The 16,470-nt window shown below is 45.8% G+C and overlaps 1 protein-coding gene across 5 annotated transcripts in view; it reads right to left on the bottom strand.

Moving 5' to 3' along the window:
- SLC35F1 (solute carrier family 35 member F1) overlaps positions 1 to 15,781 on the bottom strand; it is a 259,903-nt gene extending 244,122 nt beyond the window's left edge. For 2 of the 5 annotated variants that reach the window (XM_068938134.1, XM_068938133.1), the window contains exon 1: positions 15,178 to 15,729. In XM_068938134.1, the coding sequence (XP_068794235.1) occupies positions 15,178 to 15,404 (227 nt within the window). In that variant the 5' untranslated portion in view covers positions 15,405 to 15,729. Of the gene's footprint in view, positions 1 to 7,591; positions 7,609 to 15,177 lie in introns of those variants that run through there. The other 3 variants (XR_011140179.1, XM_068938132.1, XM_068938135.1) reach the window with 3 other exon arrangements.
- Between the last annotated feature and the right edge of the window lie 689 nt (positions 15,782 to 16,470).

Below are 16,470 nucleotides of genomic sequence, written 5' to 3'. Positions count from 1 at the left end.
GACAGGCTGGGGGTTGACCTGCTGGAAAGTAGCTCTGCAGAGAAGGACCTGGGAGTGCTGGTGGACAACAAGTCAAGCATGAGCCAGCGACGTGCCCTTGTGGCCAAGAAGGCCAAGGGGATCCTGGGGTGCGTTAGGCAAAGCGTGGCCAGCAGGTGGAGGGAGGTGATCCTGCCCCTCTACTCAGCCCTGGGGAGCCCTCACCTCTGGAGTCCTGTGTCCAATTCTGGGCTCCCCAGTACAGGAGAGACATGGCACTACTGGAGGGAGTCCAGTGGAGGGCTACCAAGATGACGAGGGGACTGGAGCATCTCTCCTCTGAAGAAAGGCTGAGAGAGCTGGGCCCGTTCAGCCTGGAGAAGAGAAGACTTGAGAGGCGATCTCCTCAATATCTACAAGTATCTGAAGGGAGGGCGTCCAGAGGATGAGGCCAGCCTCTTCTCCGTGGTGCCCAGCAACAGGACAAGAGGCAACAGGCAGAAAATGAAACACAGGCAGCTCCATCTGAACCTGAGGAAAAACTTCTTTGCTGTGAGGGTGACAGAGCCCTGGCACAGGTTGCCCAGAGAGGTGGTGGAGTCTCCTTCGCTGGAGATAGTCAAAACCTGCTTGGATGCGATCCTGGGAAACATGCTCTGGAGGACCCTGCTTGAGGAGGGAGGTTGGACTAGATGATCTCCAGAGGTCCCTTCCAACCTCAACCATCCTGTGATTCTGTGACTCTGGAGCCACAGCCTCAGCTCCCACCAGTTTGAGTGCTAGATCACTGCAGGTGCTCTCAGAAAACCTACCATGTATTCTGAGAGTAGGCAGACCAGGAAAGTTGGATGCCTTTAGAAAGACGCCACCCCTTTGTCTCCCAAAGCCTACATATAATACACACATTAGTCATTCTATTTTTTGGCAAATATTTACTCATAAATTTTCAGAGCAGCACTACAGGACCTGCAGTCCAGAAGCTTCTGGGTACTTCTTAGCACTGTGTAGCATTTTACAAGCATTAACTAATCAACAACTCTTCCAGGTAGTTAAGTTTAATTATCTCCATTTTGCAGATGCTGAACCAGACCCAGAGAGGTTAATAGATTTGCCCAAGGCCAAAAAACCAACTGGTATCCAATCCTGGACTGCAATTCAGGAGCTATGGTCTCTTCCTGAATCTACTATACCACAGTAATTCCCCCTAGCCCTCTGTGGCAATACAAGCATCTTAAAAACAAAAAAGCCAAAAAACCACCCCACCTCTCCCTTCCCCTTTATTGTAAAAGCTGACTGAGCTGCTTTTAGTTTGCAGGAGAGCTGGTGGACAATCAGCCAAGCGTGCTCAAAATGACACAAATCATCACACCCTGGCTTTGCTCCCAAAGCCCACAACTTTATCAGCTAGGTAGCATCCACAGGTTACCTCCTAACCTTTCTGACTCTGATGCCTGCTTCTATATCATACTTTTATGTAAGTCTTTTTTTTTCTTTCCACTTAGTTTCCCTTATTATCTGATTGGCCTTTTTGAATATGCTGTTATGTTTATTTGACAGGCTTGACCTTTTAATACCTCAGCAACAGAAGTGGGGCACAAGCAGCAGCTACAGCAGCAACAGGAAGTACAGATCAAAAAGTAGTTAGATTAGTAGTATACCGTGCTGAGTGGATACTGCAACTTTTACTAGAAAATAACAAAGAACGGCTGGCTGGAAAAAAAAAAAAATTTGAAGCAGTTTCATCTTACTGACCACTGCAACATTATTTCTGGGCACCCACAACTCCTGGAGATTTTTCCACAGAAACATGTGGTGAGCTTCTTTAGATTGGATTTAGAGGCTGAGCTGAGGTCAACTGATCTCCATAATTCTCTTCCCTAGGGTCACAGGAGATTTCCAGTTCATCCAAATAAAGGAAGGATGACACATCCAAATATCACTGTTACTTCAATTGTAATAGAAACGGTAGCATTAGAACTGCCTTAAGATTAACCCCTCCTTATAATCAGTTCTGTGTAGCAGAGTCATGAATTGACAAGGCATGTACAGGTGAGCAAAGAGCTTTCTCTCTTATTATTTGTTATGGCCCTGAGCGCCTCACCTCACACTGTAGATTTCAGTAAGTAACATCTGATGCTACTGCTCTGGAAGCAAGCAGGCAAGCAAGACCCTTTCCCTTCTTGCCTTACATCAGTTATCCATTTCAGCCAGCATTTGCATAGGTACACGCAACCGCTTCTCAAACAAACATCACTGCTTCCGAAAGATAAATGCACACACGGCTGCTTCTCAAAGACAAACACGCAAATATAGTACATTTGGCAAGCAACTTTGTTGTAAGTTAAGTTTGTACCTTTGTTCCCTCTCCTGCTTTGAGCCCTGCTATGCAAAAAGGCTGTCAAAACATGTATCAAAGAGTAGGTCTGGTCTCAAAGCCTTAATCTTGCAAACGCATAAGTTGGTGACTAGTCCCTATGACCAGAGTATGGTCATGGCTTTTTTGATGCTTGATGTATGCCATTTTGCTAAAATTAAACACTTAGGGGGCGGGGGGGTGGGAAGAATATTAAAGGACAAGGAGAGGAAAAGACAAATTTTAAACTGCCAGACAACGTGTATACTTCAAAATAAATTGCAGCTGAACAGTATTAAGTGTAACAGTATTTTGGATATACTAAGACCATTTGTATATGAGAACAGAAATTGGTATCGATTTTGTAGGCTCATTTAGTAACATGTCTTAATACATCCATAGGTTGTAATAGTATAGGAATAAATCTAATAAATTAATCTAGCTGAATAATAATAAGTTCCATTAACACAATAATACCTACCAAATCAATACGTACGAACATTTTCAGACATTAAATTTAACAGAAATTCTTCCATGAGTTAGAATGTGCTAAAATTTATTTAAAAGGGGATGGTAAACTGGGATAACTTTTTTTAGTTTCATCTTAAAAGATGAAAGATCATCTTGTACGTTCACACATAGACAGAACCTTTTTTCCCAAGTGAATTATTAGAGAAGTATTCGGTGTCTTCACTCAAGTAACCTCTTTAGAGCAGGAGAAACTTTGAATCCTAGAGATTGTACTTAGTTCACCTGGAGGCAATGTAACTCTTCCACTTCTGGCAGCCCTCCAACTACAATCTCATGCTGCATCTCACCTTAACTAGTCTGTCCTTCTACTTGACTGTATTCCACTACAAAACGGTTGTTCTCATAAAACATCATTTTTCTGTTTAAATGAGACAAACCCTGGAATTTTCCATTTCAGTATCAGTAAGCAGTGACCTCATACATCTCCTGCAACCATTACACCACCTTTTTCCTGTGCCTCTGGACTAAATTCCCCTGATGTCCTGGAGTCTAGTGAATCTCTTCACACAGAGGTGATTTTTTCACCAAACAGGACTGGAAAAATGACTCAAACATGGCCTTCTGCAGTATACTGCCTGAAGAAATGGTGGTGAGGTTAGTGTTAAATCAAAACAAAGCTGCTCTGATGGAAGAACCTGAAGAGGAGGCAGCAGCACAAGGTCTCTGGTGATACGCACAGGTATTGTCCTGTGGGAGGAACCGGACCACGTTTCTGCGAATGATGATCTCTACACTCCCAAATGACTGTTAATACAAAACAGCTTCCCCAGCACATTAGACGCCCACTGATATGTCAGATATCTAAAATCTGACCGGAAGTTCCCCGCGTATACCAGGTAGATGAAGCAGAAAAAGGGGTTTGCAGGAGACGTTTCGTTCTGATCTGCTAGATTTCCCAATTACAGAGGAATCCTCTAAAGACAGAGGCTAGAACTGCCTGTAGAAGACCTAGCTACAAAACAGCCAGCCTGACGATGCAGAAGAGACATGTACCTGTAAGCATTATGTATCATAGTATGACATGACTGCATAAAAAAGATTTAAACTACTTTTTGGGTGCTGGCTGTCTCCCACCATGTCAGACTAAGCCTGGAAACCTTTTCTGACTGACAGTACTTAACCCTCATTCCTAGCCTGATGAAAACTACATCAACAATATGAAAGTTTTATTTCCTTCAAGTATCAAATCCTATAAGCATTAAATATTTCCCAGCTCCCTGCTCAGCTCTTCCCAACCTGCTTGCTATCCTTCCTCACCTTCAATCTACCAAGACAATCCCTACAGACCTCAATATACTAGCAGCAGGAAGTTAAAAAAAAAAAAAAAAGATCAAAGAAAATTTCATATACGTAGCAGTAGAGGAGAAGGAAAAGGAAAGAAGCAACAGAAAATAAACATCGGCTGAGTTTCATTTCTGTTCTCAGCTGCTAGTAAGAAAAGATTTCAGTAGGTAAATGGCTCAAATGGCCTACAGAGGCCATTGAAAACACAGAGATATTTAAACTCCATTAAATATGTGGGCTTAGAATGACTGCAGCATAATTCGTTTAATTTTATTAGTATTATTTCTTGGTCCTAAAGCATCAAAATAGGTAACAACAGTACTTTGTTTCTGTATGCATTGCAAGACAAAGCAGCTCCTTCCCAAACGTTCGTGCAACTGGAGTTTTTCTTCCACTCCTACACGGTTAAAACCACCACTATCCAAGTAGAGCATGTTGGGCATCCTTCTGGTTTTCCCCCACCTATCTGAGAAAGACCCTTCTATTCCTTGAGGATAACCGTGTAAAAAAAGGTTCCTAAATCTGAACATTTCCAGGCCACCCAATACTAATACTGATGGATTTTCCATACTAATGAGACTTCTGACAGTATCATAAGAAAATATCCCTCTCCATTGTTAAATCCTTTGATCTGAAACAGGAGGCAAAGAACAACTTGTTGGCTCAACTGATGGACCCCTGCACCTTGGGGACCCTACATAAGCAAAGTTGTTCACCTCATATATTGCCAAGCTTCATACCATGGTTCCCTCCATGCAACCTAGAAAAAAGCCTTCACAGATGATCAGCTAGTACCAAATGGATTAAATACTGACTAATAATTTTCATATACCTGGTGACGGTGACATACTTTTCTACACAAAGGAAACTTCTGCCACAGTTCCCGGGTGAGCTCTGATGAACAGTCACAGAGGTTGTATGTCCACTTCCATTCCACAGCACCACTCTACTATTGCTCCCCCCAGGCACAACCAGATTTAAGCAGAGAAATCCTCCGCATAGAGATGTTTCAACTCCTCCATTGGCCACACTGCCACAGTATCAAGGCTTTAATGGCACTGTAGAGTGGCGTGCATAAATTTCCAGCAGCACAGGCATGATACTCTGATCATAACATGGGGCAGCAATGACAACAGTTTAAAAAAAAAAAAAAAAAACACACACACACAGGCAAAATTAACGAATGTCAGAAGAGATTCATGAGAGCTAGACATTTTGACTACATTTATGCAGCAGTCATACAGATACAAAATTTTTGCATTTTCCCGCAGTTATATCATGACGCATCATCAAAGGAGAAAATAAAGCAAAGAGCCATGCAGAAGAATATTGCGTCTTGAGATAGCCACAGAGGCATCGTGGTAGACAACAAAGATCCAAATCTAGGTAAACAACAGAAAAGTGTAAGATAGGGTACATCTTATGCCTTACCCTTATGCTACTTAATGATAGCATTAGGCTGCTATCAGTGACTAACTTCAGGTCTCCCCTGTCTATGAGTCACAATCTTGAACCTGCTCTTGGAGTTAGACATCTACCTCCTTTCTTTAAAAAAAGGCAGAGAAGTTTCCCCCCTTTTACCTTGTAGGCACAACACTCAGATTCAAATTCTTACTTTGTCTGAAAGGATTTAAGCTCCTAGCTGCAAGTCTCATTGGACATTAAGGATTAGGTTTTTAGTCATTAGGCTGGAGAATTACAGGAGTGGAGCTGTGGAGTTCTCTATTAAAACTCTTCCTTCTTTAATGAAGTGTATAAAGAGGCATCAGAGTAGGAAACAGAACCCAGGTATCTCCCTCCCACATTGCTGATAGCTTCCCTCCCCATCCCCTTTAAAGTTCCTCAAACAGAGGAGGAAAACACTTACTTCTCTCTTAACTGATTTTCAATTTCTAGCAAATGGAAAACAAGAAACCAAAACAAACAAACAAAAGTCCAGTCACATCAAAATACCTGCCAGATGGGACAAAGTAATGAGAATGAATGTGGCATAGGACACAGCATCATTTAAAAAACAATGTAGCTTCTTAATAAAATACAGTCAAGCAGGCTTCTAGACATACATGAAACATTTTCTTTGACAAATGAACGCTAGAGAGGGCTAAGCAAACTAATGGCCATTACCATAAACGTTTCAAATTTTGTTTTCATTCCCTCATCGGCTAACACTGGCTTACAGGTTACAATTAACTTCAGGGCTTGGAAGGTAATAAATATAGTCTTGCTACTGGACATGAATTACCCCATTTATCTGATTTAAGAGACGCAGCAACCTATTTCTAGTACAGTGTTCTTTCACAAATAAACACCTTGAAGCCTGAAATACCCAGGGAGATGTGCTGGGCAAAACAAACAAACAAAAACTTCTAGTTCTACCAAACTTAAATTTGAGAACTTTTCCTATTTTGCATTAGGACAAAGCCAAGACGTTTTGAAGTTCTTCATCCTCAGAGAACCTCACAGTCCACATGTCCACAGCAGCCCTAAAGGATGTGGCAAAGCAGAGAGTTAAATCTCATCTCCTACATAAGTACTCCCATCACCAGATTACTATCAGGTCTTGCTTGCCCTCCATCCAAAAATCTAGATGCAAGAAACACTTCTCAAGACTGCATCTCTGGGAAAATCTCATCATTCTTGCAAGGAATTTGTTTTGAGTCATCTACATTTTCTAATGGAAAAAATGATGTGCCAAAAGAGAAGATTCCTCATCTAGCTTTAAGTCATATACTTCATATACTGCTGTCACATACTTCCTCAGGTCAAATCTACCTGAAGGTGGAACTTGCTGCCGCTGCCCCCCCTACCGGTTACTACTAGAAAAGGAAAAGTAAGAAAACAACAGACTACCAACCCATCAGGAAACTGAAATTAAGGGGCAAAATGACTAGGTCTGCCACAATGAAAGGTTAGCTTAATAAGCATCACTGTATTTTTTCACAGTGGCATCTACATGAAGTCATTTGTGGGCAGACCTTTATGGCAAGATCTACGGTTATCCAGCACAGAAAATTATTTGGCTAGTGTGGTGAACTGTGGCACATCCGCAAAAAGCAAACACTCTCCCCTTAGAAGGGCAGCAGAAAGCTGCAGCACAGGTACTCTCGCAGCATACAGACAGGCTGTGGGGAAAGTTCTTTCCGTCTCTTGCTCTTCAGTTCAAATACTTCTGAGAAGAACGTGATGCCTGCAAATCAAACTCGTTACTTTAACCATTTGGGGTCTGTGAGAAAAAAAACTAGTAATGAAGAGAGCATATGTACTGAAGAAATGCCTTTTTTTGTTTTTTTAAATCATGAGAGAAACCAAGTTATAAAAAGCAGAAAGACAAGCTTCAGAAACGCTGTTTTCAGTGAAAATCCCAGAGAGATAGATGACAGAAATAAGCAGAGCCAGGTAGATTAAGTGGTTCACAACACAAATTTCACAACTCCCAATACTTACATACTTTACAGTCATAGCAATTTATGAGCCCTCATACTGCTGTTCTTGCAGCAAGTGATTTCAACTGCGTTTGAGCTCAGCTCAGAAGTATAACAATCTTGAAGCATGGGGTTTCTGCCGTTGAGGTGGTAGGGGTTTTTTGGTTTGTTTTTTTAAAAAAAAAATCAAGCCTCTCCATCAGGTTCCTTTCCCTAAACTTCTTGGTAATTATGCCTAATCAGTATTCAAGCGCTGATTTGTAAGCCTATCTGCTGACTTAAAGGAAGGGAACACCTCACTAATAGCCCCAGTGTTTCTCTCTGCCTGCAGAAACAAGAGCGATAAGGACAGAGACTCCAGCCATCTCCAAAGATACAGAGCCACAAAGAACTCTTCTGATCACTGCTGGCATCTGGCCTTCCCCTCATTAGCACATTAAAGCTGCTCTGTCCATCCCATAAGAGCCACTCTGTCCATTCCTCCAGCTTTCTCTATGGAGCCATTTACAGTGCTGCTCTTTTGAAATCCCCCTAGTTCAAGAGGCAGTAACCCCTTCCCAAAGCCCAGTACAGCTAGTGTCAAAAATTCCCACTTACAAGCAGGCCCCCAGTAAGCACAGGGCTTCTGAATGCCACAGGTAGACAGAAGAAAATCACATAATTTGCCTTGCCAAATTGCCCCTCCTAAGAAAAGTTCTCCTAATCAGTACATGAGCTTTTGATTTTAGAGTGCAGTGCACTTACCATATTAAATCACCATACTTCAGGCAATTCCTATTTCAGAACAGGACTGACAAAGTTTTTATCTTGTAAGGTGCAAATCCACAGGAAGAAGAGAAAGGCAAGGGCAACAGAGTTTTAGGACGTTAGCTCTAAAATCTGCTTAGACAGACTCCAAAGCTATACTCAGACTTTCAGTTATTGTTACAGCACCAGCATGAAAATTTTATGTTCTTTTTATCTTCCCTCCTAAATCAAAGCATTCTAAAAGTGCACAGCGGCATGCCAATAAGGATGCATTCACTGAAATAACTTGTTTGGAGAGGAAAGGGGAAGATATCTTTTTCTACCATTCTACAGATATTTCCCTTATGCACACAAATTATTGGGAACCTTAGTTAATTCACAGAGGCCATCCGCTTTCACGATGGTGATTACAGGTAAACTAATGAAAAAAGGAAATCAGACAACTTTGTCAGTTGAATTTTATACTGTTTCACACCTTTAGAGGAAAAATAAATCCACCTCTTCCAATTCATAACATCTGGATAGTGGAAATCAACAGCCAAAAGTTACAGCATAACCATAACATAGCCAATTTACAATTTCTAAATGAGAAATCTTAGACATCAGGAAGAAAGAAACTCCATTTTCAGTTGCAAATGTTTTCTTAATAGTTTACTCACTCGATTTTGTATGCCTACAGACACATACAAAATCTGTAGGGCTACTTCCATATGGGTAGATATGACCTTTTTTTTCCCCAGAAAGTACGATGATAATGCAAGTAAATTGGCTTTCTTGTAGCTGTCATCATCTCTGTCAAAATGCTCGTTCTCGTTTACTTACTTGGAATTAGTACAAATATTTTTACCCAAATGGAGAACCTCAGCTAACTGAAGTGGGACTCTGATTCATTCTTCTACAGTGACTGTTATTCTGGGTGGACTTTAGTAATAATTTGTACTTTTCAAAGAACAAAAACCCCAGAAGAAGCCAATTCTTTTGTTTTGAAGAAGAAAGTGGAGCAACTGAAGGTTATCAATACTCATTCTTTTGGAGATTCTAGAAGTGATATATTTGATCACTGAGCTGCTTTTCATTAAAAAAGAAATGCCATAAATTATTTGGTTTGTTTGCATCTCTGATCAGCCAACTGAAAGATGTTACCGCTTTTGAGGCAACATATTTAACTGCCCCATTTCATCATTATTCATTTTCAAGCTCTGTTTAGTATACAAAGTCCTTCTTATCTGATTTACTATGTGGATATGTATTATTAGAAAAAAAAATATTTCATTGGGATATAGCTTTTGATACTTGCAGTATAATTTAAATAGCTCTCATCTCTGAAGAGTTAGTAGCCTTGACACACAGTTCAAGTTCAAAGTTTAGTTGCCTAGGGGGCCAAATTCTTCCTTAACTCAAGGGCTGAATTGGGCCTGAAACATATTAAAAAAGCAAAACTTTATTCAAACTGCAACCAAACAGCTGGTCTTACTGACAATAAGAATCAAATGAAACCCAAATTGCTTTTATTCATTTCATCTTGTTCACTTTGGCAATAAAATTAATCACTGTCTTACTTAATGAATTATTCTTTTTAATAACATTAGTTTTTCTTCCTTTTTCGTAGAAAGATAGTGGTAATTAGACTATACACTGGTTTTATGCATAAGGCTGAAATTTATCCGAGAAGCTGAATAAGCAGGCAAGGAAGTAGAAATAGACTGAGGCTGCTCCAGAGAAAGCTTTCACAGTTCATGGGAGAAGAGAACATAACTGTAAAGCTGCTTAAAAAAATGGCATGGGAACCAGTGCCTGAAATTACTCTTATTCCATTTTCTGATATCAAGTTGACTATGTTTCTACCCTTCTAATACGTTTTCTTAGGAAACTTTGGAAAAATGAAGAGTAGCCTTTACAAACGGAGATCAAGAAAAAGCACAAGAAGAGATTCTTCAAATAACAGCATAAGCCATGGCTAGATATTGTGATGAGTATTCTTAATGGAAGCACTAAAGGTAAGCAAGGGTAAGCCTAGAAAACATATGTGCTATCTAGCTTTCTAAAAAAGTCCTCATCAGGCAAAACACTACCACAATGGGAGCTTAGTCGCTTTGGAAATCCGAGTCCATTGACTTGGCTACAGTATTTTTTGTTTCCCAGAATTATCTTATTTGCTTAGGTTAAAACAAACAAACAAAACTTTGTCATAGGATATTCACTATTCACTTTGTCACAGGATATAGATATTCACTCCTTTTTCTTGTAAAAACTCCATTTTCATTCTTGACTCACTTAGCAACCTGTTTCCTTTATGTTTCAGCAATATTTACTCTATGTCCAGCTCCTCTAAGGAGTACAGCCAGGTTGGACAAGTTCAGATCAACCAACAGCTATCTCTGAAATGGCAAGTGCCAGAGCGGAGTCATGGAGAATTAGGGAGCTCTGAATAGCTTTTTTTTCCCCCCCCCCCGCTTCCTGTTACAGGTAGCGGGCAAGATGGAGCAGGTGACTCACTGCTTATTAAGTGGTCTTCTACAAGCAGACAGAGTTGGTGGAATCCAGTCCTGGCTTCCCAGAAGCTGTGGGGAAGCAAGTAATCAAGCAGTCAAAATCATTCTTTCCTCCCTCCTGCAATATACTAGGGCAGAGTCAGCCAGGGACCCCTGCTGAGCAAACGTCACAAGAAAGGACAAGGAAACACAGATAGGATTCATGGACCATAAGTGTGAGTCACAGGTCCAGAAACGTATTTTCAGTACTCACCACAACATTCCCCTATAATGCAACTGCCCTTCAAAGTCATCCTCTATCATTCAAGGGTAACAGGAAGCTTGTTCAGAGTACAGCAGGACCTTTTCACCATTAATGGCAACTCAGAATTTATACCCAAACTGTTCCAGTAAATCCCACAGTTTCACTGCACATCTCTACTCCTCCTTGGCTCTGACCCCTCAATTTTGTGTTTTACTTTGGTTTTCTGTCATGGCCAACTTTTCTCAGAGTGCAGTGTCTGCTATGATCACTGAAATAGATTTTTACAGCCATCTGGCTCTGCTTTCAATTCATTACTTCTCTCTGAAACACTTTTTTTTTTTGGGGGGGGGGAGGGGGGGTTCTTCCACTGTTTCGGTATTACCTTGGAATCTATTGAGTAAGCATGGAGCAGAGGTTGGAAGGTGAAGTTAAAATAAGTTTCCATAGCTTGTAAAGCAATTTTAAGAGAAGCCTTGGAAGGCAATTCAGGAATGACCAGGCACCTGGGTGATTGAACTATTACTACATATAAAGAGAGAGACAAACACTGCACAGCTTCTGCCAGTGTCTGTCCCCATTCTCCTGCTGTCTGTCTCCTCTGACCATACCGGTTCCAGACTCCAAACAGGTTTCTGGCAATCCCAGCTCCTGTTAACCTGCTATTTTGTTCGTCTGTCCCAGGAACCCTCACTTTTTCCAGCAGAAAACAAAAACGCACATTAGCTCAACTGAACGAGTTGATCAGTAACCTTCCACAAACAGAGGTCTCAAGCAAATGGTACAATGCAAAGTACAGACAGCATAGACAAAGCGCTACATTTCCAGTAGAAAAAGACTAACTGAAGGAAAGATATAAATACTGTCTCCTTCTTCTTTACATGCATTTCACGTATATTTCTTCCTTTCCCTTACATATTTGCATGCTCTTTTTGCCATAGTTGATGGAAACATAAACCCTCTGTCAGGATTCATTTCACTTTATCAACAGAAATATTTGTATGAAAGTCACGGCATCAGACAGAGTTAAGTCCTTACCACCTATGTAAAGTAGAAGGTAATTTAACACAGGCAAAGTTTCCCTCGAAACAAACTTTGGGATGGCCTACGATTCTCTTAAACACAGGCTATCTTGAACCTCCACAGTAACAAGTCTTCTCCCCCTTAGGAGAATTCTGTTCCATCAGATGCTTAAATTCAGCAAAATTTGTTTCTGTTTCACATTTAGGGAGGGAAAAAGAACACGGACGTGCAGAAGTGACCAAGCTCCTGTTCACGGGGGCACTCGTCTGGTAGATGGGAGATTTAGTTGCCAGATTCAAGTTCCTGCCTGAATCAGTTAGGACAGGAATTTGAGTTTCAGTCACCAGAGCCTGTTTCGGTCCTCTTCCTCTCTTCAAAAAAAAAAAAAAAAAATCCAGATGTTGTCATTTCAATCATGTATATTTAGCAATAAATATTGATTTGATATATGGCTGAGAGCCATACATATGCATAAGCTGATACACCAGAAGGCTGTGCTGCCATTCAGAGGGACCCGGACAGGCTGGAGAGCTGGGCCGAGAGGAACCTCACGAAGTTCAACAAAGGCAAGTGTGGGGTCCTGCACCTGGGGAGGAATAACCCCAGGCACCAGGACAGGCTGGGGGTTGACCTGCTGGAAAGTAGCTCTGCAGAGAAGGACCTGGGAGTGCTGGTGGACAAGTCAAGCATGAGCCAGCGACGTGCCCTTGTGGCCAAGAAGGCCAAGGGGATCCTGGGGTGCGTTAGGCAAAGCGTGGCCAGCAGGTGGAGGGAGGTGATCCTGCCCCTCTACTCAGCCCTGGGGAGCCCTCACCTCTGGAGTCCTGTGTCCAATTCTGGGCTCCCCAGTACAGGAGAGACATGGCACTACTGGAGGGAGTCCAGTGGAGGGCTACCAAGATGACGAGGGGACTGGAGCATCTCTCCTCTGAAGAAAGGCTGAGAGAGCTGGGCCCGTTCAGCCTGGAGAAGAGAAGACTTGAGAGGCGATCTCCTCAATATCTACAAGTATCTGAAGGGAGGGCGTCCAGAGGATGAGGCCAGCCTCTTCTCCGTGGTGCCCAGCAACAGGACAAGAGGCAACAGGCAGAAAATGAAACACAGGCAGCTCCATCTGAACCTGAGGAAAAACTTCTTTGCTGTGAGGGTGACAGAGCCCTGGCACAGGTTGCCCAGAGAGGTGGTGGAGTCTCCTTCGCTGGAGATAGTCAAAACCTGCTTGGATGCGATCCTGGGAAACATGCTCTGGAGGACCCTGCTTGAGGAGAGAGGTTGGACTAGATGATCTCCAGAGGTCCCTTCCAACCTCAACCACCCTGTGATTCTGTAATTACTTGAATGAGATTAATGAATTCAACACTTCTTAGCCATCAAGAGTGTGGGCAATTTGATGGTTCCTCAGAGATCACTATTACTACCCTTGAGTAGAAGTACCTATTGCTTCTGTATCTGATCCACTGACCACATCCTCATACATCTCTTACTGCCCCTGAGAAACTTTTTTCTCTAATGTCTTATTTCAAGACCGACAGAACTCAGGATGAACAAGCAGAAGGACGGAAGGATTTTGCAAGCACATAAGACGCTCTCCATGATACAGAGAATTGAGTTGAGGCACCATGTGAAATTTACTGAGTGTGGCAGGTGCACATATACAAGAAAACAATTTAGTTTGTCTGAGCTGAGACGATCCTTACTTGTTTCAACTATTTCTCAATTCTTCATATGCTCAAATATTTAGTGCCTGACTGATGCTTCTGAGATCCTCCTAGAATGGCAGCAGTTAACTAACTGCATATAATAGCAATGATCTGTGAGTAGTCAGAGGAATGTCTTCAGGAACTGATGGTAACAACATTAAGTTTCTAACGCTTAAAAGAATCAAAGAGCTCCATCTTCAAAACCAGTATATCCAGATAGAAGAGATCATGTTTTTCTTACTAATTCATCTATATTACGCTTATGAAAAACTAAAGAGGGGACAAAGATGCTGAAATTGGTAGGCACAATCCTATTGGTGCTTATAATGCTGCAACTTCTCTGTTTAGGTCTATTTAGCAAGCAAACTCATTATGCAAAGGTGATAGCTTCAGCTGTCTTTTCAAATAGGAGTTTTGAGGCTGCTTCTGGAGAAGTGTAATCAGTTAGGCTCTGGATAGATATTATTTCATAGTTAAAAATAATAATAATAAAATAAAATAGAACTCAGGCCTCATTGCACACAGTGCAGAAGAAAAAGTAATTTGCAGAGAGGACAGCATAAAGAACTTCAGATGGTTCCAGCGTTTCGACGTGCGTCGGTGAAACCAGCTATTCCGAGTACCCTGCAGCTTTCGCATCCTCTGCATTTGCCATTCTGAACCACACGCACAGCCAAACCGACCAGCCAGCGTCTCACCAGCGCCCAGCCCCGCTCTCGGCGCCGGTTTCTCCGTGACAACGCCAAGCTAACCGGGAGCCAAGCGACACCTCACCCCGGGCTCCACCTGGCCGAGCCGGGGCAGCTCCCCCGGCCACGTCCCCCTGCCCGCCCGCAGCCCGCAGCCGCAGGGCTGGCAGGTTCCGGCTGTGTCTCCCGTGGGCGGGCTGGCGGCCAGCACGGCGGAACGAGCCGCGCGGGACGCCGGAGTCCCCCCGGCTCCGACCTCTCCCGGCCGGGCGGCGGCCGGCAGCGCCCGGCCCCGGCGGGGAAGGGGCGCCCGGGCGCCGCCGCCGCCCTCGCAGCCGGCCCGGGGGGCAGCACCGCCGCCCCCGCACCGCCAGGGCTGAACCCGCCGAGGCGCCGCTCTCCTGCCACACGGCGCGCGAGCCCCGGGTCCCGCGGGGCGCCCGCCGTAACATGGAGGCGCCCGCCCGCCCGCCCGCCCGCCGGCCGCCTCACGCCGCCCGCGGCTTCCCCAGCGGGACGGGCCGGCAGGAGGGCACGGGCGGCGCCGCGCCGGCCGCCACGGCCTCGCCTCTCCCCGACCCGGTGCCCCAGGAGCCGCTGCCCCCCGCCCTGCCCGCCGGCGGCGGCAGCGCCCCGCTCCGGGACAACGGTCGCCGCCGCCCTCTCCCCCCGCCACCTGCTCGGGCGGCGACGCCCCCGCCGGCCCCGCTCCTCACCTGTTCAGCACTTTCCTGATCCGCTGGCGCACGCTGAAGGAGGACGCGGAGATGCCGCTCCTGCCGCCGCCGCCGCCCTCCGCCGGCAGGTTCTCGATGGTGGCCACGACATGGTTGGGCTGCGGCGGGTGGTGCGGCGGCGGCGGCGGCTGCGGCGGCGCGGGCGGGTGGTGGGGGTGGTGGTGGCGGGGGTGGTGGTGGTGGCGGGGGTGCTCGGGGGAGATCATCGTGGCGCGGCTGGGCTTCAGCGGCGAGCAGGGCGCATCCCGGGCGAGAAGGCGAGCGGGCGCTGCTGCTGCTGCCGCCGCCGCCGCCGGCGCTGGCTCCCTCGTCTTCCGGGCAGCGCCAGCCCCGCGCCCACTCCTCCCTCAGTGGGCTGCCATGCGGCGAGGGGCGGGCTGCCGCCGCCAGCAGCGGGTGCCGCTCACAGTCTACCAAGTGGCAGCAGTTTGGCCACCCTCCTCCTCCTCCTCCTCCCCCCCACACCCCTTCCTCCCTCCGGAGAGCCGCGGCGGCTGCGTTTGGCTCCGTCACCCTTTGTCCCGGCCCCGCGCCGCCTCTCGCCCGCCCCGCGGAGCTCAGGTGCCGCCGCGGCGCGACCGTCCCCCGCCACGGCCGCGCGTGGCGCCGCCCCGCCCCAGCCCCCCGCGCAGGAGGCGGCGGCCGCCCGCCAGGGGGCGCCCGAGGCGGCGGCACCGACCCCCCCTCCCACCCCGGCGCAGACCGCCCCCCCCCGCCCCGGTGCCTCCGGCCGTCTCGCCCGCCGCGGGCCGGGGGCGGGGGGGGCGCTCACCTAAGGGCGCCCTGCTACCTGCCATCAGGCGCCGAGGGGTCCCCCCGCCCCTCTCAAAGGCACGGGGGGTCGGGCTACTTCCCCAAAGTTGCCGCTGGCTCCGTCGAGGTCAGCGAAAGCTGCGGGGCTGGGGGTGACGACGGGACGGGCGAGAAGCGGGGCGCCAGGCAGAAATATTTACCCCCGCAGTGCAGGTAATTAAATGTGCAGTGGGTTTCTTCTGATGTTCCCAAGTTGTGGGGTTTTTTTTCTTTTTTTAAACCCTTAGAGTTGTTATCTTGCCTACAGCTGCGCTATACGGCGTCTCCCTCGTTTGCTGGCGCGACGCGAATGCATCCAGGAATCAGCCCACCTTTATCCTTCGAAAGGTGGCGGGGCATGCGCTGCCTCCAGGGAACTGGGGGGAAAGTGTAAATAAAAAATGCTGCGGAAAAAAGTCCTTGCTCTCGCACTTGCCAGCTGGGCGCACAGCTGACCGTGAGGGGGGATTACGGTCCCTG

The sequence above is a fragment of the Struthio camelus genome, chromosome 3 (genome assembly GCF_040807025.1).
Source record: "Struthio camelus isolate bStrCam1 chromosome 3, bStrCam1.hap1, whole genome shotgun sequence".
NCBI lineage: Eukaryota > Metazoa > Chordata > Aves > Struthioniformes > Struthionidae > Struthio > Struthio camelus.
Note: the sequence above shows the minus strand (reverse complement) of the source record. Positions and strands in the feature narration are given on the sequence as shown.